Source organism: Arvicanthis niloticus, chromosome 13, assembly GCF_011762505.2.
Source record: "Arvicanthis niloticus isolate mArvNil1 chromosome 13, mArvNil1.pat.X, whole genome shotgun sequence".
NCBI classification, from domain to species: domain Eukaryota; kingdom Metazoa; phylum Chordata; class Mammalia; order Rodentia; family Muridae; genus Arvicanthis; species Arvicanthis niloticus.
This window is the reverse complement of record NC_047670.1, coordinates 65,161,954-65,184,525: the sequence shown is the minus strand read 5'-3', so window position 1 is coordinate 65,184,525 and position 22,572 is coordinate 65,161,954. Positions and strand designations below refer to the sequence as shown.

The 22,572-nt window shown below is 39.3% G+C and overlaps 1 protein-coding gene across 1 annotated transcript in view; it reads left to right on the top strand.

Annotated features, from left to right (window-relative positions):
* The window catches only part of Cpne8 (copine 8), a 168,312-nt gene that overhangs the window by 28,023 nt on the left and 117,717 nt on the right, over positions 1-22,572 (top strand). Inside the window, 1 exon segment of the mRNA XM_034516519.2 lies at positions 19,441-19,544. Coding sequence (XP_034372410.1) covers positions 19,441-19,544 — 104 coding nt within the window.

The window sequence follows — 22,572 nt, the reverse complement described above, 5'->3', positions numbered from 1 at the left end:
AGGCAGGCAGAGTTTGAGGCCAGCCTGGTTTACAGAATGAGTTACAGGACAGCCAGGGCTATACAAAGAAACCCTGTCTCAGGAAAAAAAAGTCAATAGTTGAATTTTTTTATAAAATGTGAGACCAAAGGGTTTTAAGTGAAGGCACTTATTGGCAAATATCACCTGCTTCTTACTTACTTACATTTTGTCAGAAAGTCGTTTGTTGTTTGGAAATAAAACAGGAGCTTACTTTCCTCACTTTAACACAGATACGCATCGTTAGATGAACAGGAAGCAGAGCAGATGAGAAGATTCCAGTTATCATATTTTCCAGAGCATGTGCTCATTTAAAGAGAGGACAGCAGTTGAGAGTGGGGCCTCTCACTTCTCTGGGCTTTGCTGCTTTTCTGAGAAAGGCAGCAGATCCTTTAATGGGGTCACAGTGTGTGGCTAGCCTTCCCGAGTGCCGTTCTTGTACTTGCTGCGGTACAATGCTTCTCATTAGTTACCTTATTAATTGTCTCAATGGTGAGGTAGATGGTCAAGAAAAAACCAATGTATTTTATGTTCAACTGGAATGCAAACAGCTCAATATCAATTATATTGGTAAGGATGGATTGCCAGTGCGTTGCTGAGTTTCTCTCATGTGTGTTTCCGCGAGCTTTCCATTACTATAGCAAACACCCAACACAGCTTATGTATAAAGAAAAACAGCTTCTTTTGGATTCTAGTTTTAGAAGTTTAGTCTATGCTTGGTTAGTTCCCTTGGTTGAGATGAGTTTCTCCCTAGCCAGAAAGCTAATGAGAGCAGGGAGGGGCTGGAGCTAGTACCCATTGAAAGTGACACCTCCCAGGGACTTCAGAATCTCTCTCTAGGCTTCGCTTCAAGTCTTCTCAATAGTAACCCTTTTGAAATCGACCTTTAATACATGGGCTTTTGGGTAATAACAAACTTATAGTATTCACCCCCGTCCTCCCAAATTTCATGGCTGCCTCAGAATGCACATTTGCTCCACCCATAAGAGTCATAAAACCTTAATTATTTCAGTGTTGCTTGAGAGACTTTGTGACACCAGTGAACTGAAGGTGAGCCCTATAAAGACAAGAGTGACACATATCCCAGGAATAGTCGTGAAACAGACATGGAGAGAATTCAGGCTACAGAAAAGAGTTAGATCAAAGCAAGAATGGAACTCAGCAGGGAAGAATTGCTAGTATTCATGTGTGGCATTCTAGTACACTGTCACCAGATGTGGACTTTAAGGATTGATAGAGCCCCATGCTCTCTGATCTTCTTGATTGTGGTCCATATGGCCAGCCCCTTCAGCTGGCCCTCCTTGTTCCAACAGCATTCCCAAGGAGGCCTTTCTGCTTGCATTCACCTGTCAGAGGCTGTTTGCTGGGATTCTGAGTGGGTTGGCCTGGTATTCCTCAGAAACCTTCACGGGAACATTCATGACTCCCTTCCTCGTCTTATAGTCTGCCTACCTATAGAAGCCAGGACTGTAGTGGACGCTGAAGTTGACTTACAGCTTAAACTACCTGATCCCACTCAGACTATGTAATGAGCTCATCATGAATGGGTAAACTTGTGAAACTTAGTCTCTAGTAGGTCCTGAGTGTATAAAGCACCCAACAGCCCTCTCTTCTGACAGAGTGTTCAAACTAAATTTGCAGTTCTTCCCTCTGGAACTGCAATTAGTGGGAGCTGAGATGCTCACAGTGTGTTGATCTTCTCGTGCTTGCAGGCACTCGCATGCACTCGGCTTCCTTTTTGTCTCTGTTGTTCTGACTTAGCTGAACTAACTGTATGTGTGCCTCTGTCTAGTCACACTGCAGAACTTCCCAGCCTTGCAGCGGCCTTCTTTTCTTTGATCCGGATTCTTTCCTTAAATCTGACTAAAAGCAGCCAGTGGTGCTCATGCTGAGAACTGAGTCCTTTGTAGTCTTGAATTTTCTTTGTCAGACAAACAAACCCATTATCTTCAAGTTCAAAGAACCAAAAAGTCTCAGAGCATGGCAAAAAAGCCTCAAATTGGTTGGCACGGTATAGGAAGCAAGACCTTTGGTCCATTTCCCAGTGGAGTTCTGGGTTTTGTTTGAAACCCCACCAGCGGATTGTTACTGTCCATGTTCCTAGTTGTGTTCACAGAATTTCAGAATACAGAATTTCAGGCTTTCCCCACCTTATTCCACCTGAGTCTTCTGTTTCCTGTGAATTCTACATTGTGTTAGCATGCTAGCGTACAACATCCGCAAAGACCACTCAAATTTCTGGTGCCGACATTTTAGATCAGCCAACATTCTGTTACTGTGACAAACACATGTTTGAGATATTTATTGTAGCAATGAAAATTTAGTCTGACAGTTGCAAAGATCTGAGTCCATGACATCCTTGGGTGAAGCAGAGTCTATTGGCAAAAGTACATAGTAATTCAGAGCTGTTTGCCTCAGTTCTAGGGATAAAAAGAAGGTTAGGAGGACACAATCTTGAAGTGCCGTCAACAGCATTCTTCTAGTGACTCATGGTGGGGATTGGGGATGGCCCCCACAGGCTCATATGGGTCTTTCATATTTACCTCAAAACTAGTCATATCTAAATGCCAAGTCATTGCCATTTCCCCAAAGTTGCTTTATAGTTATAAATATAGCTAATAACAGTTGTTTCAATTGTCCCGATTTCTGTATCCTCATTATCCACTCAGTCTTCAAGAGTTGTGCATTCTCTTTCACAATCTCAGTAAAACAGAGCAACAACTTATTGCTTCACTACCTTTTTTATTTATATCGTGTGTGTGTGTGTGTGTGTGTGTGTGTGTGTGTGTGTGTGTGTGTAAATGTGGCTGGGTATGAGGAGGCCACAAGAGGACATCAGGTATATTTCTTTGTTGATCTGACTGAGCCAGAAACTTGCTATCTTGCCTAGGCTTGTGGGCTAGTGAGCCCCGGAGGCCTCACCTCTTTGCTCCCTAGTTCTGGGCTTACAGGCCTGTGGCCATGGTTCGCTTTTGTCCTGTGCTTTCAGGGGACTTGTACTAGGATCCTCTTGTTTACAAAGTGAGTTCTTTTACCCAGTGAGCCATCTCCACACCTCACCGGTTGGCTTTAGTTTTCCTTGTTGCAGTGTTCTTTCGAGTCTGGTTGGTTGGTCTGCCTGCCTGTCTCTCTCTCTCTCTCTCTCTCTCTCATTTGTTTTTGTATTGGTTATGCATTTGATTTTCCTAAATGGCTTTGCAGTCCCCTGACACATGCTCCCAGTTCCTCTTTTTCCTATCTTGATTATGCAGCATACAACCCTTGACAGACCATAGGTGTCACACAGGGGTGAAGAGTACTATGATTCAGTAACCAATAAAGGAACCATGGTAAATACAGAACCAGGCACGTAGCCAGTGCAACTGCAGAATGATGACAGTCAGAAAATTCATTACATAAGGGGAATTTGAGGAACAGTGTTACAAATTGTTCAGAACTGCACTGGAGTGTTCTTGTTGAATGTGAATAAACTAAACTCAAAAGTTTTGTGTGGTTAAAAATCAGTCTCAGGGTTTTGTTGTTGTTGCACAATTAGTGAAGTGGTTTATTAAAAATATAATTTGCAAGCTCTTTTACCATGACAACGGACAACAACTGTTTTAAACAGTTCTCATTTATTGGCTAATTTAGTTTTTACAACAAACTTAAGAGGTATGGGCTATTGTAATCACCCTACTGGGAAACAGAAGCACACATGGATAAGCACCTTGACCAGTGATACTTGGTTATAAATTTAGAATGGTACTTGGTTCCATGGCTGTCTGAAACTGTTGCCGTTACATTACTCTTGTATACGTGATTATAATCCAAATCTAGCTATTATGTTCTGATTTTATAAAGGTGAAGGCATTTTATGTCATTGGGGGTATGTTGTAATTACTTCTGAAGCTTGAGTTTGAAATAAAACCAAAAAACAACAAAAACCAAAGTCATATAAGAAGCTGAGGCTTACTATTTAGGTGGCATAATGTTTGCATTCTGTCTAAACTCCACCTCCACAGTTACCTGGGCAACAGCTAGGTACGCTTGGCCCACTATAAAAGTGGCTGCTTGCCCCTTCTTTTCTCTCTTGATCTCTTGTTCCTTTCTTGCCCTCTTGGGCTCTTCCCTTCCCCCTTTTTTCTCTCTCTCCCCTCCTCCTCTCTTCCTCCCTGTTCTCTTTTCCCTCTCCTTCTCCCTCTCCTCCTCTCCCTCTCTCTCTTCCTCTATTACCCTCTTAACTCCTCTCCCCATGCCCTGAATAAACTCTATTCTATACTGTACTAGCTGGTCCCTCAGGGGAAAGAGATGCCTAAGCATGGGCCAGCAGAGGCACTCCCTTCCCCAATACCTCATCACACTCCCATAGAACATATCTCCCCCCTCTTTATCTTTTTATAAGCCCATCACATATTATTAAGATAAAATGCCGATGTATAATAGAATATTCTGCTGTTCTCTTATTTGTCATTGAGAGAATTGAAAATGGCGGTTATAAGAAACCATCTTGAAAGGACAATGTGCAAACCAAGCAGGACCCAGAGCTATCCTGGATGGGTAGAAGCCATGGGTGAAGACTGAGAAGCACTGGATGTCTTAGCTTGCTTGTTTTTCTACTAAAGAACACCAAAGTTTGGATAAATTATAAGGAAAGTATTTATCTCTCCCTGTTTTGGAAGCTGTGAAGCCTAGCACAGATGTGGAGGGGACCATGTCTTTCAAAGTTTTATCACTTCATTCAATGGTGAAGTGAAGAAGGTAAAAAAAGACTGGGTCAGGATGGAGCAGGGATGAGCTCACAAAAGCATCTTTATCTCAGTAACCCACTGTCTCTAATCAGGAGGCTGCTCCCCTGGAAGAGCCACTATGTTGTTAGGAGAACAGCACACAGTATTACGTGTGCTACTTCAAAGCCCTCCACTCAGCCCTGCTGTAGGGGATGAGGGAATAAGGTGTCCAACATGTGAACTCCACACAACCATGGATAGCAAGGAGAAGGCACTTTCAAGGGAGTTTCAAAAGAGCTGACAGGATCACATGGGAGAGAAATGCAGGAGGAAATGCAGGAGGAAATGCAGGAGAGAAGCATGGCTTAGCCCTTAGCAACTAAAGGCACTGAAAAACAACAACAAAAAAAAACCTACCCTATTTGATACTTAATCCCCATGACAATTATTAAGGACAGATTTCTTCGCTCAAGGAAGGTAAATGTATCCTTTACATTTCCCAGAGTAATGCAGTGCCTGGTTTCTTGCTGACTCTGTGCATGTGTAAGACGAGCCGTGATGATTTCAGCTCCTACAGTTGTTCCAGTAATGAAATATTAGTTGCTAGAAGCAATATCTGGCAATAACAAGTACTTAAGGATACACCAGGATTATAAGAGGGAAGACAACTTTTCTAAAAACAAAAGCAAAACAAAGCAAAATACTACCAAGCAGCAGGTAATAACTTTCTACGCTGCAGAATTCTATTCCTGGTGCTTGTCTAGCAAATGATACAAAATGGTCCTTGGGGTTTACTTGGCCTCAAATCCAATCTGTAAGTGTGGTAATACACAGCTGCTAACAGTTAAGGCAATCCGAGGCCACCCTGATGAATGTGCAGTGCTTATGAAGAAAAATGCATTTACATCGAACTGCATGGAATTGCCATTTTTATAAGTAAAAAATGATTGTCATTAGGCAATTTCTGGTGATTCGGCCTAATACTATTGCTCTTTAGTCCTCTGGGAGCAAATCCAAAATGACCCCTTTTGATTTCTATGCTCCAGTACACAGACAAGCAGGTATGTGTGTGAGGAAGGCCTCTGTCTTGAAGTAAGAGCTAGCCCCTGTGCCATGTGAATAAAGGAAGGGCTGTTTGTTTGTTTGTTTGTTTGTTTTGAAAATAGTACAGAGTTTGGATAATCACAACAACCGCCCTCAGAGTCTTAAAATATTTTTATTTATAAAAGTATTTATAAAAATATTTTTATTTATAAAGTTGTCGAGTGGGGCACTGTAAGGAAGACCTTTGCAACATTAGAGAGTTTGTCATATGAGACTGAGTTCCTGGCGACTGTGTGGGGGTGTCCTGGATATCTGTGGCAGGAAACTTCCAAATGAGGGCTGTGCTGACAGAGCAGGAAGAGCTTGTTCTCCGTGACAGTATTCTTGTATTCATTTCACGTTGTTAGGGGCTTCAAAATGAAACTTCTAGTAGCTGTTTCAATTCTTTTGAAAACATATTAAGTGTTGAACATTGCTTTATCAGGATGAGACATGTTTATCTAGCTATTTCAGATCAGACTTAGGAAAGAGAGGCACTTTCCTAATAACTTCAAAAACACTTAATCATTTATTAATCTCTCCAGCATTTAGTGAGGACTAATTGTGCAGCTGGTATGGTGGTTAGAGTATAAAAATGGACTCCGTGTACCTCAAGGAGTGTACAGTATAGTTAATTTTTCAGCAACTTTAATTTGTTTGTATATCCAGATTTACTGACTTAGATACCAACTTCACCACACTGCTGTTTTTCATCTATCTAAATTAATGCTTTTTGATAAATCAAAAGCATTAGGTTACTATGAGTTCATGTTCTGAGATACATAACATTTAGATAGCAGAGATTAACTGGCAAAAAGATTCATTAAGAAGCAACATAATGGGGCTGGAGAGATGGCGCAATGGTTAAGAGCACTGACTGCTCTTCCGGAGGTCCTGAGTTCAATTCCCAGCAACCATATGGTGGCTCACAACCATCTGTAATGGGATCTGATGCCCTCTTCTGGGCTGTCTGAAGACAGCCACAGTGTACACACATACATAAAAATAAATAAATAAATAAATAAATAAATAAATAAATAAATCTTAAAACAAAAAAGAAGCAACATAGTTTAGATAAGTACAAAATCATCACTTTGTAATCCAAACCCTGATTTTAAATTGTATCTGACACTAGTATAATTATATTTTCTTCAGTATATCGTATCTAATGATCATGCATTATGAAAAACTCATGAAATAACAAATCTCTTAATACTTTCAGAGCCATAAATGACACAAGTTGTTATTAGTTATAAAAATGCAAAAATGTTACATGCCAATAGAGACTTGGAAAATGCTGTTACTTCTGTGACTTACAGTTTTGTTCTTCAAAATGAATCCATTTGTCAATTACTCATGAACACTTAAATTACAGTCGATTGTGGATTCCATGTGTTTCAGTGTGAGGGGAGCACACAGCTCTAGTTGTTTACAATTGTCAAATATTGTTGCTTGAAATGGTTAACATTGTTGGAGCTGTCTCTGGTGGGCCTCCTTTCATGTACACTCAGTTCAACATTTACTCATCGCCACAGTGAGTCATGAATGTGTAACATCTACTGAGAAGTCACTGGCAGAGTCTTCATAGCTCAGCTTTCTTCACAAATAGGATTTCTGCTGTGAAACACATGTGCGTCTTTATCTTGTACCCTTGAAATCCTGTGTTGTCATTATAGGCCTTGTTACCTTTACTGCGTAGAATAAATATCAGACTCTGTAGTGTTTTAGTGGTACTTGTATTAGTCGAGGTTCTCTAGAGAAACAGAACCTATAGAACAAACAATGATTCCTACACACACACACACACACACACACACACACACACACAATTCATCTTAATTATCTTAATTCATCTTAATATCCAAAGAGTCAAACAGCAGCTGTCACACATTTGAAAGGCTGAGAATCCAGTGGTCACTTGGTCCTTGCATCTGAGTACCATAGGAGGTGGAATGGTACAGTAATGGTTGCTCATACCAGAGCTACCCAGAACCTAATAGTTGTTTGGTCTATACTGGACTAGCAGAGAAACAAAATCCCTGAATAGAGGATGCATCCCCCCAAAAAAGGGGGAAAAAGAGGAAGGTAAGATTCCACCTCTATCATGAATTCGCCCCATCCTGAACACTATAAATATCTCTACTGAAAGAAGAGACAAAAGACAAATAAAAACGCAACCAACATACTAACTCCAACACAGAAATAAAAACACCACAAATAAACAAGATCACATCTCCTCCTAAACCTACCAAGCCCAGAATAATGGCCCTTAATGAATGTGACCAGAAGAATATATAAAAATGAACTCAAGATAATGATTATAATTGTGGTCAACTAACTCAAAGAAGACAAAAGCTAAGAAGATCAATAGTATAAGGAAATTAATACAAGACATAAAATTAATAAGGATTCATAACAATCTAAATTGAAATGATGCCAGAAATGAAAAAACAAGCCAATTAAAAACTTTAGTGGAACACCTTGTCTTCAGTATACAGAGCTCGGGGAGGGCTATCACCCTGTTCACAACAGTGAAGTCTTCTGAATGTGTCTAGTTTTTCTTATCTCCTCACTTGTTAGCATCTCTTTCAACTTGGACAATTCCCTCCATTTTTAAATTTTTTTTTAAGACGGGTTTATGGAAGCATGTGATCTCAGCTTTTGTTACCTGTTCCATACCTCTAAAGGATAGCTCTGCTAGTCTTCTTGGTTGTGGTTAACTCATTTTTTTCTATTATTTTCATGTATCTCTCTCATGCTTTGAGAGCTTCCTACTGACAAGTCTGCGTTCAGGAGTTGGGGCATGACTGCCTGTCCTTTTTAACTGCCTTGGGGACACGTCTCTTTTACATTTGAGTGGCTGGTTATGTTTTGGAGGAGACTTGGCTGAGTTAAATATGATGACCTCTGACCTTCTGAAACCTGGATATTTGCATTCCTCTCTTGGTTTGCAAAGACTTCTGTTAATATTGCTTTGAAAAATCTTCCTTCCCTTTTCCTGAGCTCCTGTCCCTCTGGAGCCCCAGTTACCAGATTATCTACTTTGAGATGCTGTTGCCATGTTCCCACACTTTTGTTGTTGTTATTATTTTATTTATTTACATTTCAAATGTTATCCCCCTTCCCAGTTTCCCCTCCACAAGCCCCTTATCCCCTCCCCTCCCTTTTGCCTCTATGAAGGTGCTCCCTCACCTGCCCACCCACTCCTGCCTCAGCACCCTAGCATTCCACTATCCTGGGTCATTGAGCCTACACAGGACCAAGGGGCTCCCCTCCCAGTGATGCCCACTAAAGCAATTCTCTGCTACATGTCCTGCTGGGGCCATGAGTCCCCCCATCCATGTATACTTTTTAGTTAAGGAGGGGGAAGGGAAAAAGTGGGGCCAATTCAGATATGGGAGGAGATGGGGGAGAAGTACAGAGGGTCAGGAATTTGAAAGTAGGTGTGTAGGGCACTGGGGGTAGCCACTAGAAAGTCCCAGATGCCCGGGACCCAAGAGGTTCCCAGAACCTAACAGAAAGGACATTAACTGAAATACCCAATAAAGGGGAGAGAGAACCTGTAGAGACCATATCCAGTGGATAGGCATGCCCCCAGTTGAGGGATGGGGCCACCCAACCACCTCAAAAATATTAATCCAGAATTCCTCCTGTTAAAAGGAGATACAGGGACAAAGAGTGGAGCAGAGACTGAAGGAAAGGCCACCCAGAGACTGCCTCACCTAAGGATCCATCCCATCTGCAGACACCAAATCCAGACATTATTGTTGATGCCAAGAAGTGCTTACTGACAGGAGCCTGGTAGAGTTGTCCCCTCAAAGCTCTGCCAGAGCCTGACAGATACAGATGCAGATTATGCGGCCAATCATCGGACTGAGAGCAGGGACCCCAATGGAGAAATTAGTGCAAGGATTGTAGGAGCTGAAGAGGGTTTCAATCTCATAGTGTCAACCAACCAAACCCCGAAAGCTCCCAGGGGGAGCTAAACCACCAAAGAGTTCCCACACATTTAATCTTTTCTCTTCCTTTCTGTTTCTCCCTCTGTATATTTTCAAATAGCCTGCCTTTGAATTGACCAACTCTCCCTCTGTTTAATTTGTGCTAATGATATCTTTCTGTTACTGTTTACTTTCACTCCATCTGTTTCAGCTCAATACTTTTGTGGATTTTTTTTTTCTTTTACTTTCTTCCTTTTTTTCTAAGTTTCTTTGTTGGTGGATTGCATCTTTTCTTTGTTTTGCCTTGAACCATGTTGAGTTTCCTTAAAATAGCGGATCCAACTCTCCTAGCCTTTGCCCATACAGGTATTGTTTCATTGGTTTCTTTCATCTTATTTTAACTCTTAGGTGACATAAGGTGACATCATGATTTCCCTGAAGTTTTCTGATTCTTTTTGTGGGGTGCATTTTCTGCATGTTGAAGAGTTAAGGATTCGTTCTAGTCATTGAAGTCTGACGTTATCTGTGTCTGTTTTTTGTTTTTTTTTTTTTTAGAGATGCATGCATTTCATTTTTTTTTTCAGAGACTCTTCAAATTGTATCTCCAGTTTTGCTGCAAGTCTGGGTGATGATTGTTTCAGTACTAGAAAGTGACCTAAACTTAGATTTGCCCCAACTCTGTGGTTGGTTGTTGTTCACTATGTATTAGGTTATTAAGATAGAATCACAAAAGGGTAATCTGATTTTTGGGTCTAGAGTACATCCTCATGCCTTACAAAGTTTCAGACCTGCAGCAATAGTTTTAATTGTCCAGATAGAGGCAGAATCACCCTGGATGAACCAGTTGCAGAATTCTATGCCACACTTAAAGACACAAATTCACCAAACTGTACCATAGCCTGCAATATAGTTCACTAAGTACTATGCAGCCTCAGGTTGACCAAGGGCTATTCCTGCTATCTGAGGTCTAATGCTGAGGTAGATTTATGACTCAAGATACTACAGTCACTAAGTGTGACCAAAAGAGAAGTCCAATGGACTGAAGTGACATCTCTCATTGATGTTGGTCCTCTTCCAAAGGTTCCAACTGTGAACAGTGGCCTGTGAACGGCTCTACTCAGTTTTAAGTTTCTGTGGCCTGTCATGGATTCCTAGGCAAAAGCCTAAACTGTTACCCTGCCCTACAGTGAGTGAGTAGCCTTGCTCTCTCTCTGCCTTGCAAGTTTAAGGTGATGTAGAGAAGCCTGACTCTTTGTCCTCCAGAGCAGACACCAAAGTGGGTCATACCCTAATTCCATAGCTGCAAGAACCTATGTAGTCTCAGCGGTGTGCCTTAGCCCAACCTGCAGCTGGCAGTAATATAGGACAGAATATGAGTCTGTCTCATTAGGACATTTAAGGTTTATCCAGAACTCTGCGGTTAACCCTCTTGAAGATAGCTGCAGCAGCCTGAAATTGGGGAAGGGTGATAAGGATAATCCTTTGCCCCCAACACTGATATAAAACTGGGTCATAGCTGAATCTCACGGCTTCTGGATCTGTGCAGTTGGGCAGGAAATTGTTTCACAAACTCACTCTGTGGCAGGTCTGGAGGCTCCACCTGCCAGCCCTGGCCTGGATGTAGAACCCAGTGTTGGTTCTCAGGGTGGTGATCCCAGCACTGAAGCCTTACTACTCTCTTTGCTGAGTAGCATTGGGGGTGGAGATGGAGATGGAGATAGAGATGCGGGTGGAGGAAGCCAGTAAAGTTCATTTACTCACCCATGACCTTTAGCAGAGCATGCATTCACAAGAGCGAGAGCACGGGTGAAGAAGAGAGGGAGGGAGAGGAAGAAAATGGGAGAGAGAGAGAGAGAGGGAGGAGGGAGAGGGAGAGGGAGGGGGAGAGGGAGGGGGAGAGGGAGGGGGAGAGGGAGGGGGAAGGGGCTCTACATGGCAGTAGACTTCAGAGTGGTGAGTCTGATGCTGGGTTTTAATTTTATGGAAAGCATTTAAGTCAGTCTCCTTTCCCAAGTCAGAGGCATCTTGCCTTTTGCTATTCGGAATTAAGGAAGGGAAGGCAGTGACTCTTTCCTTGTTACTTCCTCCATCATTTCTGAATCTTTTCCTTATACTAGAACCATGCACTGTAACTCCTCATCTGGTGTCATCAGCTGTTGGGAAGAAAGGTTGTTATGAGAACAGCCATTCTAACTTGTGAGTTTGTAGGGATGGATGCTGTAGGATCTTAGCCACCATGTTGCTTTGCTTCTCCATATTTCATGTTTTTCAAATTTATCAACTCGATTTAGATAATCACCTCTTCATAATAACATAGCTTAAAGTTATTGGCGTATTTAAGTGATCTCATTTCTGCCCATTTTGTTTTGAGTAACATTTCGCCAAACTTTGCATCTTAGGAGAAAAACTAGCTTATTTAACTAATGTTTCTGGGGGTGGGAGAGGCAGATTGTTGATTTGTTAAAAACAAAAAAAGAAAGAAGAAAGAAAGAAAGAAAGAAAGAAAGAAAGAAAGAAAGAAAGAGAAAGGAAGGAAGGAAAAAAGAAAAGAAGGAGGGAAGGAGGGAAGGAGGGAAGGAAGGAAGGAAGGAAGGAAGGAAGGAAGGAAGGAAGGAGGGAAGGAGGGAAGGAGGGAAGGAAGGAAGGAAGGAAGGAAGGAAGGAAGGAAGGAAGGAAGGAAGAGTTGCTTCAGCTACTGAGCCACATGACCATAATTTATCTTTTTCTCTCGGAGGAAGAGGACCAATCATATAAACCTCAGACTAAACAATTTGTTGAAAAACATGTATCATATTTTAAGTAAGATCTAAATGATATGTAATAAATATAGTGTGTATTCTTCAATAAGAATTGTCCATGTAAATCAGTCCATTATTTTTCTGTATGTGCTAAATTATGACACTAATCATAGTGTTGATAGCTAAAAATAATTTAAAAAAATAGCACGAAAAACAACCCTATGAAACATTATTAGTTTTAGGATTATGATTTACTTTTAAACAGGATTTTGGATAAATTTTTAAAATAATGAAACCTGAAAATTGTTGGGGTTAATTATGAAAGTTAAAGAAATATGATGAAGGCTGAATTTTTTAATGGTTAATGCTTCAGGTGAATTTCTAAAATTAGAAGGTCCTAAAAGTCCACAGACTGTCCCATTTGTAAAACATTGATTTTAGCAAGATTATTATAAGGAAGTAAATCACACAGTTTCTCCTTTTGCATCTCCGTAGCCATGCCTCACTGATCGATAACAATGTAAGTTCTGAATAAAGGCTTAGATTTTTCATTTGTTATTTCATAAATACATGAACTTCAGATCATTAATTTGTAAAAAAAAAAAAATAAAAAATAATTGCTTTGGGTAATGAGCCACATGACTCTATTTTATCTCTTTCCCCCAGAGGGAGAGAGCCATGCATTCACTGATGAGGGGAGAACTTAACTTTCAAAAGCAATAGTATGAGGATGTAAGTCTTGAGTGTGTGTGCATGTCTATGTATGTGTGTGAGTGAGTGCATGTGTACAAACACGAGTATATGCATGTATGTGTGCACATGAGTGTGAAAGTGTGTGCATGGGTGTGTTTGCTTGCATGCGTTTGTGTGTGTGTGTGTGTGTGTGTGTGTGTGTGAACTTAACATTTTCTATTCTGCCTAAAGGTTTATAGTCTTAAGTGTAATTTTCTCATTGAGAGATTTTGAGTAGTCTGTCTTAATACTCTGTCTGCACTACAGAGTTTATTATTTCTCTTGTCTTGATAATCTGCCCTTTGTAGCTTACTAACAATGAATGTTTCTTATCAGATAATAGTTGACTTAAGATGTAGTCTAGTTCTGGTGAATTTTCTATTGTACCACTATTACTCATTTGACCTAGGCTACACCTTGATAACATTTCTCTCTGAATAGAGACGATATACCTGATGTCAAGAAAAGAAGTTTTTAAATATTATTTCTAGTAATTTTCCTCTGAAGTATTTAATAATCAGTTGATTTAGCAGTCAAGAAAGAGCATTTTCTTCCCACCATTTTCTGCCACACGTTTCTAAATAGAAAAAGTAGGTTTTTATTCTATTAGTATAAGCATCAAACAAAGGAAAACTTTGAAAACTTGACTGTGAATTGTCTTTTTTTTTTTTTTTGCCTCACAGTTTGGAAGAATGATATTTTATTCTAATAAAATAACATTTTTACATTTAATTTAAATAACCAAAAGACTTTTCAATTGATAAAGAAAAGGGCAGTTTATTAATTATTAGATGATGAAAATTTATATGGGAAAAAACTGTATGGGACAAGGCTGAACAAGACACACCTATACATATATTTATTGTACCATAGATTATTTTCAACAGGCATATACCTTCTTTACATAAAATTCTATTTTAATCACAATATTTCACTGCTCCCTTTTCTCCCTCCAAACCTTCCCATATACCCCTTTTCATTCTTGTTCAAACTTATTAGCTCTTTTTTTCTATTGTCATTACATGAATTATATGTATTGGATAACATATATATGCTCAAAATACGATCTGAGTCCTTATTATGTTACTTGTATATATGTTTTATTGTTCCATAATTATGAACAGAAGTATTCATCCTTTTGATAATACAAAATAGCTGACATTCAGCATAAGAGCTTTTTCCCCCATGAGTCCTTCCAATCCAATCAAACTTATTTTCTCTATCCAGAAGCCAAAACAGTCAAACAAATAAGCAAACAAACTCAAATATCCAAAACAAAACAAAACAAAAGCATGTGCACACACACACACACACACACACACACATACACACCCTACAAATGTTTTGTGTTGGCCAACTACTCCTGGGAATGGGGCCTTCCCTGCATATACCCACTGACACTTCATTGAAGAAGACTGATTTTCCCTTCCCAACAGGTATAAATTGTGAAGAGCTTCTTAGTAAAGTGTGGAGCTTTGTTTCCATGACCATTCTCAATGCTGAGATCTTGTCTTGTTTGACCTCGTGCAAGTCTTGTTTGCTCTGTCGTCTCTCTGTGAGTTCACATGTAGATCCACACTGTTGTGATCAACCATGCAACTATACCACCTGATAGTTGACAAAGATGCACAGAATACCTCATTAGAGGCATTGTGAACAAATACAAGCATTATGAACAAATGGTGCTGAAAAAACTGGATAACTAACAATGGAATGAAATTGTATTACCTCTACCTCTGCACAAAATTTACTCTGGGTGGAATAATAACACCTGTGTGATAACCCAAAATACTTTGAGGAAATAAGGTAGACCCTTCAAGATAAAGTCATAGAAAAGAACTTTCTGAACATGACTGATGATTAAATGGAACTTAATGAAATCATACAGCTTCTACACATCAAAAGAATCTGTTGCCTAGTGAGGGAGGGTGGCATCTTTGCCAGTTGTCCATCTGACTGAAGATTAACATGTGGAATAGACAAAGAACTAAAAAAAAAAAAAGACAAAAAAAGCTGAGCATCAAGAAAACAAACCATCTAGTCAATAAATGAGCCATGAAACTCAACAATGAGTTCTTGAAAGAAAAACTACAAATATCTTGTATGTCAAGTATGTCAAGAACTTTCAGCATCCTCATTTATATGGGAGATTCAGAGGAAAATAGCCTTGTGTTTTGAGTCTCATAGCAGCCAGAATGGCTATTAAATAAATAAATAAATAAATAAATAAATAAATAAATAAATTATAATGCTGGCAAGGATATAGGCAAATGGAGCTCTTGTTTTCATTGGTGGGTAGATAAACTGATGCAGAACTTCTGGAAATCAACATGGAGGTTTCTCCAAAATAGAAAAATAGGTCTGTTATAGGAGCCATCTATAACATACTGTATAAGGCTCTGTATCCTTCCACGTAGATACTTGCCCATCAGTGCTCATTAATGCTCTATTACAATAGTGAAGAAATGAAACCGGTCCAGATATCCATCAGTTGATGAGAGGATAACAAAAATATGGTCAGTATTCACAATGGAATTTCAATGAATCATTAAGAAAAATGAAAATTTCAGGAAAATTAACAGAATGGAAAAGAATCACACTGAAGTGACCAGACCCAGATAGACAAATAAATAAAATATAAAATAAGTTTAAATGTGTATTAATTATGTTTGAGAGGAGCCAAGTCCTATAGGTTGAAAAGACTTTGTCCAATGTGTTCTGTGAAGCCAGTAGGTCTTTTAGTCTGCTGAAAAGGCATACAATTTACATTGTTTCAGGATGGCTCTGGCTGTGGAATTTATAGTGAAAATAGAAGAGACAGAGTTAGGAATTGAAAACCTTTGAAATCATCCATTATACACCTTTGAAATCATCCATTATACGACAAAAATCATGAATTAAAATTTGTAATATGAAATTATCAAGTGGACCATTGTGATATTTTTTGAAGTTAGAATTGGTAATTTAGGAAGTAGTGATGGAGAGGCATTGGTAGGTTGAAAACGAAGTTGTTGATATTGGTAACTTCCCTTTATGGTTAGAGTATAGATCAGTATAGAATCACTTTTTAGTAGGAGGTAGGCCAAAATGCCAGGATTAAAGAGGGTATGGGGTAGTGTTTGTATTTAGATGATAATTTTGAAGGGCCTGTAAGATATCAGATGTGTATGTAACTCAAGAAAACATCTGTGTGCATGAGTCTTCACAGCTGTATGCACAAGTCTTCACTAAGGTGACTCTAGGCTGGTCACATAGACTTAGAAGTCACCACCAAGTAGGTGAGTTGTAAAGTCAAATGTATAGTCTGTTCTGTAATGCTATGAAAGAGTACAAGAGAGTGTAGTTTATGAAGTACTGAAACCTATTTTCTCCCAGGGGGGTTGTTCCCTACCTATACTTTTTACTGAGGCTCCCCTTGGTGTGTTTTCACATGGCAGAAGGTGGAAGTGGGCAAGCAATAAGCCTCAATCCCATATTCAGGGCTGGAAATGTTAGGAACCTTATATTATCACCAGTTTTACAGAGGGCACATGTATAGAAAAAAGCCAAATTACACCCCTTGAAGCATGCCTATCAGGAGGTCAGAACTTAGAAGTACACCCTGTAAAGAAGGAATTGATTGCCTGAGGATGCTAAGGATAATATAGTCAACCACGAAGGCATAAAGTTGGAATAGCATGCTTCAGAAAGGATGAAGGGTGGAATGATCAGCTATGTTAGATAGGCTGAGAGGCCATGTGAGGCCAGGGCCCAAAATTCACACTGAATTTAGCTTCATGAAGGCCATGGGAATGTCAGGGCAATGTGTCAGAAGACATACTGAGACACAGTCATGATTTATACATGATTAGCTAAAACCAGAACCCATTAGTTGTCAGTAGAAATAGCATAGAACCACCCACTAATCTTCTTTACAATACTCTAGAGCACTGGTGCTCACCCTTCCTAATGCTGTGACCCTTTAATACAGTCCCCCGAGTTGTGGTGACTACCAACCTTAAAATTATTTCTAGAGCTACCTCACTGCTGTAATTTTGCTGCTCTTATGAATTGTAGTGTAAATATCTGATATTTCCAGTGAGAACTGATGCTCTTCACTCTCAACATAACATCTCCAAACTCTTCAGTGTTTCTCCCACATGCCAGTCCTAAAGGTCTAAGCATAAGGCTTAGTCACAGCAAGAGATCAGTTCTCTGACATAATCACTGTGACCCAAATTTCTTATAGAAGCAACCTAAAGAGGAATGTGTTTCTTTGGCATTCTGTACAGTGTAGTGGAACACTGAACATGTGATGCAAGAAGTTCACATGTCAGCCAGCAAGCACATAAAAGGGACACAGGAAGGTAGGAAGGGACCAGGAATAAATATCTCCAAGATCCCAACTCTAGTGACTCAATTTGTCCACTAGGTTCACCTCCTGACTTTTCTAGAACCTTTCAAAATGACTCCACAAGCTGGAGAACAACTCTTTGAGCCTTTTGTAGGGTCTTAATATATGGATGGTAACCGTTGGATGAGTTTGTTTTTGTGATATTGGTTCATAATATAAAGTAGTGTTCAGTGGCAAATTGTTTCTTTGTGAGGGAATAATTAGTTGGCCATAATGCAAATAAATTCTTTTTTTATTGGATTTTCTTTATTTACATTTTAAATATTATCCCTTTTCCAGGTTCCTCCCCCCATTCCCCCGGAAATTCCCTATCCCATCTCCACTCCCCTGCTTCTATGAGGGTGTTCCCCCACCCACCCACTCCTGCTTCCCCGCCTCGAATTCCCTTACACTGGGGCATCAAGCCTTCAGAGGACCAAGGGCCTCTCCTCCCATTGATGCCCAACAAGGCCATCCTCTGGTACATATGCAGCTGGAGCCATGGGTTCCTCCATGTGTACTCCTTGGTTGGTGGTTTAGTCCCTGGGAGCTCTGGGGAGTCTGGTTGGTTGATATTGTTGTTCTTCTTATGGGGTTGTAAACCCCTTCAGCTCCTTCAGTCCTTTCTCTAACTCTTTCATTGGAGATCCCATTGGGTACCCAGTGCTCACTCTGATGGTTGGCTGCAAGCATCCACATCTGTATTTGTCAGGCTCTAGCAGAGCCTCTCAGGAGACTATATCAGCTATATCAGGCTCCTGTCAGCATGCACTTCTTGGCATCCACAATAGTGTCTGGGTTTGGTGACTGTATATGGGATGGATCCCCATGTGGGGCAGTCTCTGGATGGCCTTTCCTTCAGTTTCTGCTCCACACTCTTTCTGTATTTGCTCCCATGAGTATTTTGTTTCCTTTCATTATATAACCATTTAAATATAAAGTTTAAAGCAGCCTTTGGCCTTCACATTGAATAGGTAAACTTGTTTCTTCATCTTCTTATTAAAAAGATAATACTTCCTGTAACTTTAGTAAGAATAGGTTCTCTAGCAAGACAGCCTGCCTGCTTGATTGACTAATGGTCTCACAGCTAAGGTTAAAATCCCCTCATTAAACTGGCAGCTGGAGGGGAAGACTAACGATAAAAGCACTTGTGTTGTGTGTGTTTGTACCGACTTTAGGAGTGCCATCCAGTGACTTTCCTTACATGTAAAGGAGAGAGGCCCAAAGTGCACTTCTCTTCCCTGACTTCCGCTCCCTCAAAATAGAGAAACATATTTTTCTAAACTGAAATATTACCTATTTTTTTAAAAAGCATACAAGATTGGTATATGTAATTATAATGTGTCAACCTGAATGAAATTGTGCCATAAGTATAGAATAATTACAAGAAACTTCTACTGAAAACATGACTAATAGACCTTATTCTGTGAAGGGCTGGTTCCTGTAAAAGTTGAGGAGGAGAGCTCTGAATATTTAGCCTCTCTAATTAAGAATACATATTATCTATCTGACTTTTTAAAAAGTGTTTTATTTAAAAAAATAAATATGTTGTATACATGGGTTCTTTAGGTTAAAAAGGAATTTGTTTTTCAAGTTAGAAGGGAGGGTGATGTTTTGCAGCCTCTAGCTGAGTTTGGAATGAACTCAAGCACATGTTTATTTCCCTGGGAGAGTTCAAGCAAGCGCTGGTTTGATCCTTAGGTACTTCTCTCTGGAGCTGTAGTTGATCAAGCCAACTGGGTGTTGATTGCTCTTTTTTTAAAGGGACATCGACACTGAGCGCTGCACTGTGAAGTAAGTCACTAGGTAAGGCTTGTTTTTAACTTTTGTGCCTCTTCTGTTTTTGTCTATAGTTTGGAAGAACTGAAGTGATTGATAATACTTTGAATCCTGATTTTGTAAGAAAGTTTATTCTGGATTATTTCTTTGAAGAAAGAGAGAATCTTCGTTTTGACTTGTAAGTTCTACTAAAACATAACATTATAAACATAACTTTTAAGGATTACTTGAATATCACAGTAGATTGCCCTGAGTACCCGGATGTTCTATAGAAAGACAATTTTAGTCTATTCAGCCAGAGACTGAAACACAGTAATAAACATATCTTTTTTCCCTTTTACTATTTTGAAATATTTGAATAGGTGAGTAGATAGCTTAGTTATGCTGGGAAGTGTAGGTGGGCTTTCTCTCAAACCTACATATACCCCAGTGAGTTTCTTCAATCTCAGAGTACTAGAAGAGAACACAGCCAGCCTGTTGGCTAATGGCAGATGGCTCAATTCTCCCTGTGGCGTGCTAGCCCAGCACTGTATCTCTGTCTCATGATGGCTTCCCTAGATACTTACGTCATACTTTTAAGGCCAAGGGTGGTAGATCTAGCATTCAATTTGTATTCTGATTTTTGACACCAAACCAACCATATTAAAGTACTATTGCCAAGTTCAAAACCCCGACCAAAAAAACATGAAGCCAATTTTCTCTCCATTTATTTATTTATTTATTTATTTATTTATTTATTATTTATTTATTCACTTACTTTACATCCTAATGGTTGCTCCCTCCTCCTCCCTTCCTCCCTTCTCACACAGCCCCTTCTGCCATCTCCCATCCCCCATCCTTCTTCCCCTTCTCTGAAAGGATGGAGCCCCTCCTGGATATTTCCCTACCCTGGTACATCAAATGCAGAGCTAGGCAAATCCTTTCTCATGGAGGCCAGACAAGGCAGCCCAGTTTCAGGAACCAGATCCACAGGCAGGCGAGTTTTAATTCTCAGCTATAAATGATTCCTTGTTCCAAAGAGGTGAATTTGGGGGATTAATAGGGTTTGGACATGCATGGGTGAAAGGAAACCTGAGACAGGGGACAGAAAGAAATGTGTACTTGTATTCAAAATACTCTGTGTAATGTAATATAGTGTTTGCCTTGTATATCAAAATCATTAATGATTTTGGATTTCAAAAGTATTTTAAAAGGTTAATGCCTTGTTTAAATCATTGAAAAAAAAAACCGTGCCAGCCTATTAGTATCTATAAATACATTTTAAAAACAAAAGATTGTCATCTTATTTAGAAGAGTCCCTCCTAAGTTCTTTACTGCTAGTAATTGTTTTTTATTTTATTCTGAAATATATGTAACAAAATAATTTGTAATGCGTCCTTTCAAGGGTGCTAGATGGTCATCACATTTAGGAATCGAAATTTATGATATTCACATTAGACTTTCATTTTCCACAAACCTCTTTCTAAATAATCCAACGAGAATGAAACCATGTCTTCTGCCCACCCTTGACCATGGAGGCTGCAACATTGTTACTTAACACCTAATAAGAACTGCGTGAAAGACACTCACTGCCCCCTTTGCTCAGTGTTTCTGGCAACTGTTTCTGAAATGATTCATCTAGCATAGCGTAGCATCATGGTACCCTCTTAACATTTCCTCTTTGATTTTATCCTAAAACAAGTCACTATTTCATGATTCTTTGTTCTGTTTCCCTTTTCTTTCTCCCGTTCACATCTATTTACGTGTCCTTTCACTTAAAAGTAATAGATAATCATTGCAAATGTAAAATGATTTTAACTATTTGAAAAAATAAGAATTTTATTGTTCTAATAAAAAAAAAAGTGTAAATAGTTTACTGTGTCAATCATCCGAGCTTCCTTGACAGTGACATGCATGTGGGAACTAAAGTGAATGTATTTTCCTGTATCTCTAAGTTTTCATGTATTTTTCTATGCCACAAAATATAATTCATTTATTTTTAGTGCTAATGACTATTATTGCAAGAATATAATGTATCTTACCACTTATTGATGTTCATCTCCACTGACTCTAATCTTCCACTACAGGTAACCTGGAATAGTGTCCCTGCCTGTAACGCAGTGGACATTTAGTATTGCTCTGATTTGGGGGATAATGTATTCACAGTGAAATTTTATTATGAAAGGAAGCACACAAGCCCAGCCTGATCCATGGTGTGTTCTGGTTTGTTGACACTAAACCTAGAGATGCACATACAGTCTCTATGACTTCTCTGAACTCCCATTCTTTAGCTCTGACTGTTAGAACCACTTCCCTGGGGTTTTGGTTGCTGTCTGCTGACAGGCACCAGTCACCTTTGTCAGGAGACAGCTGTTATGTTGTCTTCTATGCTGTCACTCTTTGTCCTTTTGTCCTCCTATGCTGGCACTTCGGGTTCATGATCTGTTGGTCATTCCTTCCCTGGTGCTCATTGTGGTGGCTGTTTAAGGAACAGCTATACCAGGGTGACAGGAAATGGAAAATAACTAAGGCAGGCTGGCTGATGCCCTGTTACTTCAGCTTCCTAAAAACTACAGGTCTCATCGAATCCAAATAATACTTGAACCATGAAAGTGTTCTGTAAGATTGAGTTAAATAGCACTTTATTAAAATTCCAGAATTTTACTTCAAATGACATCACGATTTCATGTTTGAAAAACCTGATACACGGAGGACTAGAAAGGGTTAACTGCAGAGATCAAGGAAAGCTGCTGCACATTCTTCTCTCAGTTCATGTGCATTTCTGAAGGCATGGAATTCCCTCGATTTATTTCATTGAGTTGTCTCATATAATGCTTTCCATTTGATAGCTACTTTTTGTACTGAGATCTGTTTCATTATATAAGTAAAATTAAAAAAAAGATTTATAACCTCATTAGCATATATAGTAATATATATATAGCATATATATATAGTAAAGAATACATGTATATATATATAGTAATATATATATATATAGCATATATATATATAGTAAAGAATACATGTGGTTGGCTTTTAAAGTTTCTCTTGTAAGTATATAGCTTGTAAAACATGTATGCTACTTTTAGACAGTTCAGAACACAATGAATGGACAAACTATCCTATGAAAAAAAATCAAGTGTGGTGCCCAATTCCCATTACTTTGAGAGCTGGAAATACTCTTTTTTGTTGTTGTTGTTTGTTTTTCGAGACAGGGTTTCTCTGTG